Source organism: Mya arenaria, chromosome 9, assembly GCF_026914265.1.
Source record: "Mya arenaria isolate MELC-2E11 chromosome 9, ASM2691426v1".
Taxonomy (NCBI): Eukaryota; Metazoa; Mollusca; class Bivalvia; order Myida; family Myidae; genus Mya; species Mya arenaria.
This window is the reverse complement of record NC_069130.1, coordinates 16,572,244-16,582,615: the sequence shown is the minus strand read 5'-3', so window position 1 is coordinate 16,582,615 and position 10,372 is coordinate 16,572,244. Positions and strand designations below refer to the sequence as shown.

General features: G+C 32.5%; 1 protein-coding gene across 1 annotated transcript; it reads left to right on the top strand.

Annotated features, from left to right (window-relative positions):
• Positions 1 to 3,496: 3,496 nt before the first annotated feature.
• LOC128203353 (uncharacterized) lies at positions 3,497 to 9,799 on the top strand. The gene is made up of 4 exons (XM_052904742.1): positions 3,497 to 3,609; positions 4,837 to 4,951; positions 5,381 to 5,541; positions 7,313 to 9,799. The coding sequence occupies exons 1-4, from the start codon at positions 3,549 to 3,551 to the stop codon at positions 7,657 to 7,659; spliced, it is 684 nt and encodes a 227-aa protein (XP_052760702.1). The 5' UTR covers positions 3,497 to 3,548; the 3' UTR covers positions 7,660 to 9,799.
• Positions 9,800 to 10,372: the final 573 nt, after the last annotated feature.

Here is a 10,372-nt window from a genome sequence, read left to right as displayed (position 1 = left end):
TTAAAGACATTTATTCATTCACACGTTTTTGAATGTCTTTTTCACATCCACATTTACATTTATAAGACGACCTACAATGTTTTTCTTTATATTAAAGATAAAAATTAAAATTAAGGGGCCGGAATGTCTCTGTTGAAAATCACTAAGGGGCCGAAACATCTCGAGTCATTTTAATTAAGGGGACGAAATGGCAGGGCCGAAACGTCTTAGGGGCCGATTTGGTAGTAGGCCGATTTGGTAAGGGGCCGATTTGTCGATGCAGGTTACATACAACTAACGAATTGTTGAACTCTTACGCAGTGACCTCCCCTAGCAAAAACTCACACGTATTGCCAGTACAAGGGTATACCATACCTCATTCAATTATTTATTGGTTTTGAATATTTACAAATGTGCTTGCCAAAATAGTGAATGCCTTATCAAGATTTCAAGTCAAACTGCAATTTGATACCAATATGGGGCACGAGTTCGTTCAGCTAACTTCTAATAGATTAAACTTATGTAGGCTGAATATGGAGTAAAACAGTCTTTAAAAGGCCTTATATTGTTAATGACATATAATAAAACCGCTTATTAAGTACCCAAAGAAAATATTATCCAATGTCCGTGTCAGTAATTATAGGGGCATGATTTAGCACAATACGAATTTATTGGTTGCTCCTCTCTTTTGTGTGAAACACCGCGGGAAAATAGATTAAGTTAGCTCAATTATTGTTGAAAGAGCTACAATAAAGTTGTTTATTTGCCAATGCATTGGTGTCGTAGTGGTTCTCAACAGCTATTAAACTAGAATAGAAAAGTAATGTTATCCGTACCGATTGAACAATATTTAAAATGCATCGTGTACAACTCAAAACTTCTCAATTATATCGTGTTTGTTAACCATACACAATACTAAACACTAAATATTCAGTAAAGAAAGTATGATTTTGTAGCTCAGAGCATTTAACTGCTGTAATAAAATTGTATTTTGTAATATGCTGTATTTAGATTGAACACGCACAACCAAAATAGCTGTCTCGATATCTGTAAGGAGTACTGCAAACATTAAACTTAAATTTGCAGTAAAGATTTGAAGATTAGCAAGGATACAAAATCGTCCCCTCGTTTAGGACGATATCACATTTCGTTGAGTATTGAAGGTAAGTATGTCCTTTTAAATAATACGAATGAATGCTCAATGTATCGATTGAAACCATCAGGACTTTTATATGCTGTGAAATATGACAGATTCAAAACTAGAGTAAAAGTAAGATGGTTCTAGATAATTCTAATAAACTAGATAATTATTTCTGACTGTGAAACGATGTTTTTAATGACATTTAATATGTCCAATGACTGACACGGTGTTCATGAAAATACATGCCATAGAGAACTGGGCTACACTTTTTTTTAAATCAAGATTTAGAAAAAATCAATCCAATCTCCGACAGTAAAAGTTAAAGAAACAGAAAATTTGTTAATTTTATGCAAGATCGTAATTAATTTCATAGTCACTCGTGAATATGTTTTTCTTTGATCCAGTCATCAATTGGTTTTGTTAACTGAGTTGGGTAGAAGCCCCCGCATGCGGATTGGCTAGTAAAGGGGCATTCATGAGGCATGTCATGGGAAATAGTTGATGTGATCATGTTTATAAGATGTTTTTAAATTTAAGTAATTTAAGTCAGATTACTCGCCGTGTCCCCGTAGCTGGTTGTCTCACTCTAGGCATAACAACCAGTTCAGATCTGGCTAAGATTATAACCCCAAGCATATAGCCCCATACATTTTCAGCGTTGAATGTACTTTGGACTTGTTTAAAATATCATATTTGAAAATCACGTGCAGGCCCGGGCTAATACTGCCTACGTGAAGATACGCCAGCGTCAGTTAAAGGTAGTACAGAAAGAAAGCAAAAGAACAGCTAGAACACAGAGAGACAAATGTCTTGAGATTTATTAAAATCTTCCTAAAAGGAAATTTGATAATAGTAGCATCTCAACCTTGTTGCAAGAAACCACAAAGAAAATAGTTTTTTTTTCTTCTACATAATCAAAAATAAGGGATACAGTAATATTACGCTTGAGATTTCACAAAATGGTATACCAGATTACTACATAGGGACAGGGGTCTTATGACGTTTACTTACCAAATCTTAAAACAAACCTTGTTTACATTCTGCTTTTTAAGTTTTGGGTTCTCCTTTTGTGACTTGTTTCCTAGTATTGTTTATGTATTTTTATTTTGTTTTACTTACATATGCATCAATTATCAAACACACAACTTAAAATATTTTTATTTAATTAAAATGTGAAAATATTTCACCTTAAGCAGTTAAATGCAACCTGAACAAAAAATGGTACAAATTCGAAAAACAAAATGTTGCAAAAATCTGTATTCTGTGTTAATACCTTGGGATTACTAATGTATCATTTTTTTCTGAACAGCATGTTAAAGTTTGACTTACAACATTGTAGGGATAACATAACTATGGGTCCGTATTTTATGTCAGTCAATCAACCGTTACGGAGGAAATATACTGATAATTTCGATTTACATTTACCATGCATAGTTCATTCTTAAGCATCTATTGACTGAAAATTATGGCAATGACAAACTTTAAAAAGAATAAAAAAGGAAAAGGTACTGCATATGAATGAATAAGGCCATTTGGAACCGATATATTCCTTTATAATGATTGTATAAGATAATTGTGAAATAAATATTTGGTCACAAAAGTGCTTTAAACTTAAACATGTGCAAGTGCATCTCAAAAATATCAACACTAAATTGTTTACAAAACATAACTGTTAATGTAAGTTAATCTTGAAAATAATTTAGATTATTGCCGTACTTTTCTTAATTCAAACTTTTAAGAAGTCATGTGAAAGAGTCAATGGAAACAATGACAAAAACCTATTGAATTGAATCTGATGACTGATGACATAAGAAACAAATAGTACAGTACAGTGCTGATAATACGTACTCTTTAATCAGAAATTGTGCACATTGTCTAATTATGTAATATTACAAATACTCCGGTGGAATTAAAGTTATTAGTCAAACCAAGTCAATTTTTAGCAATTTTAATGGGAACGTTGCCAATACACACAATAACATTCCGGATGACATTTCCTGAAAACATATATTTAGTGATATTTAATTATAAAATAAATATAGGATCGAAAATACCAAATTCTGTTTTTAACCCCTAGAGCACACGCTTTACTTTTTGCATAGCAATATATAAAACATCTGTTTGTAATATTTGCAAAATCTGAAATAGTTTGTATGTTTCACTTGCAATCTTTAATGGAAGACTTTGTCAATCGGCAACACGATATTTTCAAAAAAATAATTGGCGGTCTATTCAAAAGTCAATTGTCAAATACGAATTAGCAATTAGAATGTCCCGCACGTCTTTCCATATATATCATACTGATATTGACTCTACCTTCTTTACAAACTTACTCAACTCATTGATTGTTGAATATCATACACAATTCTTTGTCGAGCAGATCAGATAAGTTGTGTGAATAACAAATTCATAAATAATTCGACTAGAAATGCAGGGAGTTAAAATGTTTCTTTTATGTTTTATGGCCATGAGTATGATTGGTTTTTCAGGTATGTTTAACGTTTCCATGATTTGTTAAACTTTATTTATATTTTAAGATAAAATATGGTTCTGTTCAGTTTAAAAGATTCGCAATTACCTATAGACGATGTCAACGTTTAAACCATGTTTGTTCTTTAAATAGCGTGGGGTATATAGCTTTTTGTTCATGATTAAGATAGGCGAGCAGTTTATCGATCATACGAATGCTTACTGCAGTTAAAGGACTATTGAATATTGTATACATTTATGCAAACAACTTCATTTGTATATTAAGTAATGTATTCACTGCCAAATGGTAAAAAGCGTATATCTTAGATTGCTTTATTACAGTGGTGTCAATAAAGCATTGCTATTTTGGATTTGACTTCGTTTATAAAATCGTAAGCAGGTAGTAAATGGATACATCTTAGACAAATGTTAGGTTCGAAAGCCATAACAAAGTGAACCCCTGGTTGTTTGTTTGTTGTGCTGACCGCTCCCGGGCGGTGACCCGAGAGGCTGTGGTTGAATATGTATGAATGTGTGTGTGTTTTGTGTTGTTAGAACATTGTGTTACTGTTTCTTGTTCAGTGTCTTCCACAGTACAAAAGTGGACCTTAATGCCCAAAACACGAAATCGCCAATAAGCCAAACTCTTTTTCTTTTGAAAATACAATTGTAAACTAACACGAGATATATGTAGTTTTTATTTAAATCGAAGCAAATAATAAACAATCTTTTTATGGATTTTTGGCCCGAAATATAACCTTTCTTCATAAAAACTTGTAACAGATTGAGTATTGCTTTAACTACCAAAAACAGCACGTTGCTTTTTACTGATTGATTTAATTGGAAGACAGATATTTGCCCTTAATATTGTGACTAGAAATGAATTCAAGTCACCATTTGGCACTATTCATTTGAATATATTTCTCATTTTAAACATACCAGGTAGTCAGAAAAATATTTAAAATGTTGACACAAAAAATGGTCGTACTCCATGAAACACCAAAACATATTGAAAATCATGTTCATTTTTCTCTGGAACCAATGTGCATCCAAAGTAAATGTAAATACATTTTAAAACGTTTCTTTATTTGCCTTTTCCACACACTTTTGCACTATGATATTCCCTTAAACAGTTTTGAAAGAACATCATGATTCAATGTTTGTCAGTTATTTATTTAGATTCTTTTGCGTTTGAGTTAGCATTAAAAAGACACTAAAACCTTCCTATTAATATAATGTCATTACAGGAAGCCTAGCGCCTGATGATGTTTGTGCCGATGTGCAAAAAATCGAAGATGCTTTCAAGAGGTCAGACTGCGAGCCCATCGGATACATCAAAACAATTACAAACGACTCATGCACGTAAGTTGACGTCTTTCAATTAATATTCTTAATCAGGTTGTCCGGTAAGCACACTGGTTAATACTATCGCCTGTAACCTAGGCATCATGCCGGACAAGGTGGTTTTCTCCTGTTTCCCCTTAAAACAGGACCACACTTTTTAGAATGTTCGTACTTATGATAGTGACAATGTTTGAGTTATTAAGCTTTTCTCACAATATACTGTTAAACAAATCTTAGTCAATACCTTTCATCATTTCTTAGGAACTTTGAAGTTATCAAATAACTTACCACTAAGGTAAAGGATACATTTAGAAATATTATTTGGAATGTTGCGTATCCCTTAGTGAACTATTTTGTTAAATTTAAGTCATATACTTTTAAAACTATCACCTAACCCAATGTTTTAAATATAAAATGATGGAATAGTTTAATTTTCGTATTTTCCAGAACTGTAAACGAGTTGCTGCATTGCGTTGCTGAATCCATTTATGGCTACAGAGAGCGAGAACATAGAGAGGCTTGTGTTCTGCACATGCGCACTGCCATCCAGGACAGACACATAGACTCGATGTTTCCAGCATGGCCATTTAAGTGGAAATTTTGTAGCAGTAAGCTTCCTAATTTTCAGGGTGCCATTTTTTTTTCTCGAAAAGAGCACCATAAACATTATACATTCACTAATGAAGCTTCAATGGGCTTACTTATGGGCTGCATGAGTAGTTTTGCACCTACGATTTCTTTCATATTTTACTTGGTCTAACAAGGGTTTTGTCCTTTAACCTAGTTAATATTGGTCTGAACAATTCTATGGCTTATCAAACATAAACATTTTTGCACTCTCATGAAACTTAATAAGTATGTTTCTTTGCATAGGCTTTTGTGCATTTGTCATTTTCTATCACACGGGACTCGGACGTACAAGTGGTCTTTGCACTTAAACTAGTTAAACATGATCTGAGATATGTTTTGTCGCATATAGCAACAAATATATTGCATCTGCATTTATTTGTCAGCATTGGGCTGATGTGAACTTTTTGTTAAACCTTACTTGGACTAATACAAGCTATGGCCCTTGAATACGTTATAGATACAATGTAGGATGAAACGTAGCATGTAGCACCTACTTTTTATACACTCATGGACATCGAGTCCAATTGTTTTTGCGTTTTATTTTATCTCACAGCAGTTATTTTCCTCCTATTCATCTTCTAACAGGCATAATCCCAAAACAGATTTACCATAATGAATACAATTGTTTTAATATATCAAAAAGGATGAATACATTGGTTTTAATAAGGATGCTGTGATTTTCTTTGAAAGAGAGGTGCACAAAATATGATATTTCTACCAAATAAGACGATAATAGATCACAATTATTTTTAAGCACTCACCACTCATTTAATATTTTTGCGGGTTTAGATATTAACTAGTTTTTTGTTATCAGTAATTAATATTTTTGTATATGCATTATTGAGTAAGTATTGTAATGGTGTCTTTATTACACAGTTGATAAGATTTGCTAGAATATGTACAGATGTAAAAAAATCAGCTTTCGCAGTAAACTTATGACGCAGTAAACTTATTCTTAAATCGCTCATTGCTAGTATATCCATCCCGATTTTTATGGTGATGTTTTAAAAAAATTCGTAAAATTAAAACGTTTCCAGCAGATAGACTTAATGAATTACTTGGATTTTATTTAAACCGTGGATATAAAGGCAATATTTTGAAGAACACTTGCCTTCTTGTTTTTGAAGATGAATACCTGAAACAAAATATTGGGTTGAATATAGCATCCTTTCATAACTAAACTTTCAGTGGTTTGATTTTCATGAAGATTTTGCTAATTCATGTTATCTTTAAAACCGTATTTGGCGAACACGTTCTGGCTGATTCCGAGTGTTATGGCATGTGACTTCATTTTCTTCATTTTCTTCAAATATTTTACATTTTCAAATCATTTGGAAGGAGAGATTAGCAAATACAAGTCGCTTTTATTTATAATAATGTTTTTCTTTATTTGTTCCCAGTTTTAGTACAATGATGCTTTTTATTATGAAACTCTATGATTACACAGTTTAAAACCTTTTATAAGGCAGACTGTGTGGGATGTTTTTAGTTTCCAACGATGACTGCATCGTATATTTAAAAAGTGTTTGCATTAGGTAGTCTGGATTGTTTCCCTCCGTCTGCAGATTGAGTTGGGATCTCTAATCATAGAAGTACTTGGGGTTTACTTTTACGTTTATTTACGGAAGAAGATCAACGACAAAAACAGATTGTAGATGTAGTTCTTTGTTCTGCACATAATTGTCTTGAAACGTTCCAACATCAGCTTAATTTATCAAAATTACAATGCATCTTTTTTAAATTTTTCAGAGGTCTGGTGTGAAATCGGTCACGAATACACAAAAGATCAATTCAGTTGTATTTTCTGGTGCCTTGGGGGTCCTGCAGCTGTAGGATTTACAGGCGTTCTAGCTCTTATAGCCCTTGTTACATTTGGTCTGCCAGCTTTGGGTTTTGGAGCTGCGGGAATAATGGCCAATTCCATTGCCGCCTCCCTCATGGCCTGGTGGGGCGGTGCCGTGCCTGCAGGAGGCATCATCGCCACCATGCAGTCGGTTGCAGTCTTAGGAATCGGCTACCAGGCAATTTTGGCCACGTTGTTTTCTGCAGCTGCTATCTCAAGGGCTGCGATGAATTGTAATTGCTGCGAAAAGTAATCAATATATATGAACAAGAACGGCAGTTTACTTGCGTAATATCTGTAGCAAATATTGTACTCAGAAATACGTATTTATTACATAACATGTAAATTGAATATTCGCTTAACAATAAGTGATATACATAAGAGCAAACTTGAAATAACTTTCAGTTTCATGTAGAAAGAAAAGGCTTTAATATTGTGCCGTATAACTGCCATAAGATAAGTTTATCATAAAAACTACATCAGATAATATTGAATAATAACCAATAAACGTTTACGAATTGTTTCGTGTTAACCACTTAATTTTAGCGATAATTATTTTGCTATCTAGCTTGTATTCGCAATATATTTTTATTAAGATAAATATCATAAGACTAAAAGCAATTTTGAAAAAATTGCCCAGAATTGCCACTTGTTAACCTTTTTAGCTTAACAACACTAACAGTTTACTTGTTATGGCTTACGAATTCCACTTATTAACTTTAACATAATAACTGGTTGACTAGATACGATTGGTGTTAATACCTCTATCTATAAATGCTTTTGGCTTTTGGACAAGTACTCAGAAGCTGATTTTGATACTAAAAATACACGGAACATGGTACAATATAGCAATGATAGAAAGTACAACATTAAATGAGATCCTTATTATTTATTAAATGCAATGTATGATTCTGCTAGGAATAGTTTACTGTGAAAACTTTGAAATATTTTTTTTGATAACATCATAATTTTACTGAAGTTAAAATGCAGTCTTATTTTAATTTCAAATTTAGGCAAAACAAACATGCATTAATTTCCAATTCGAAAGTAAAAATATGACGTCTTCTTAGATCAAGTGTCAAAACACAATAGATTTTTCTCTTCATTTCTCCATTAAGAATCAGCTGTTTTAAACAAGTTTAATGAAGCATTATTATTGATATTATTGCCTTGTATCGCTCACCTGATCCAATAAAGAGCATCAATAATAATATTCTGATCAAGTTCCATGAACATATTGTCATAAATGTGGCCTGTAGAGTGTTAACATACTTTTCCTATTATTTGATCTGGTGACCTAGTTTTTGACCGCACATGACCCAGATTCGAACTTGGCCTAGAGATTATCAATATATACATTCTGACTAAGTTTAATGAACAAACAGTCATAAATGTGACCTTGATCTAGTTTTTGACCACACATGACCCGAATTCAAACTTGACTTAGAGATTATTTATATAAATATTCTGACCAACTTTCATGAAGATACAGTTATAAATGTGACCTCTAGAGTGTTACAAGCATTTCCTTAATTTGACCTGGTGACCTAGTGTTTGACCACACACGACCCCTTGGCCTAGAGCTAATCAATATAAACATTCTAACTAAGTTTCATAAACATGCAGTCATGAATGTGACCTCTAGATGACCCAAATTTAATTTAGAGATTATTAATTTAAACATTCAGACTAACTTTCATGAAGAAACATTTATTAATGTGACCTCTGGATTGTTAACAAGCTTTCCTTCAATTTGACCTGGTGACCTAGTTTTTGATCGCACATAACCATGATTCGAACTTGCCCTAGAACTAATCAATATATACATTCTGACTAAGTGTCATGAACATACAGTCATAAATGTGACCTCTAGAGTGCTTAAAAGCTTTTCCTATGCTTTGAACTGGTGACCTAGTTTTAAACACCAGATGACCCAATATAGAACTCGTCCAAGGTTTTATTGAGGGTAACATTCTGACTAAGTTTCATTAAAATTGTGCCCAAATTGTGACCTCTAGAGTGTTAACAGTCAAATTGTTGACGATGGACACACGCCGGTCACAATAGCTCACATTGAGCACTTCGTGCTAAGGTGAGCTAACAACACTCTTATCCCAACTATCCCAAATAAAGTTAATGCCATAATCTCGTTTATATTAGTTATTCTTAAATTTTCTATTCATATATAAAATCGATATGTATGTTATCAAGGATTGTTAGGTATCGCAGCATATAAGGTAGAAATGACAATAGTCATTTTTAACTCACGTGTGTATTCACTGCGTTTTTAAAAAAAGATATAATAAATTTCTCAATATGTACATACTTTTTGTGATCTTTAGTTATATGATATTATATCTTTTACCTATATTCAATAAAAAATGAAAATCATATCAACTGACTTGTCTTTTTCACTAACAGTATCTCATCAAGCAGTAAAAATGTATATGCTTCGGTTTTAGAACTTTAATCATACATATAAACGAAATGAAAATAAATATAGATATCGTCAGTACAATACACTAAAAGTCATAATGATTTTTTGTTTTAATATAAACGGAACATGTACGCACATTATATACAATTACATTAAGACATTCAAAGCGTTACTGAAAGGTAAGTTTGTTATCAAACGAATACAAAAGAAATATGCACAATTAATAATAATAATAATAATAATAATAATAATAATAATAATAATAATAATAATAATTGCAATAATAATAATTATAATAAAAAGAGCGCCAACTGTCTCAAATGCGCACGACCTTACTTTAGGACACACATTTTGTGATAAGTGTTGTATCTAGGGCCAAAAAAATGAGCGAACATTGCAGTTTATTTTGCCAAAAATTCAAGGGTCATAACTCTGGATAGACTAACAACATGGCTTGTTATCGAATCAGACCAAAACTTACTGCCTATACACATTCTGACCACCAAAGTTGGTGTTGACTAAAAAAAGG

Coding starts and splice junctions, on each gene's coding strand:
- LOC128203353 (XM_052904742.1), top strand. CDS start 3,549: ATGCAGGGAGTTAAAATGTTTCTTTTATGTTTTATGGCCATGAGTATG. Junction 3,610..4,836: donor GAGTATGATTGGTTTTTCAG/GTATGTTTAACG, acceptor ATGTCATTACAG/GAAGCCTAGCGCCTGATGAT. Junction 5,542..7,312: donor TAAGTGGAAATTTTGTAGCA/GTAAGCTTCCTA, acceptor TAAATTTTTCAG/AGGTCTGGTGTGAAATCGGT.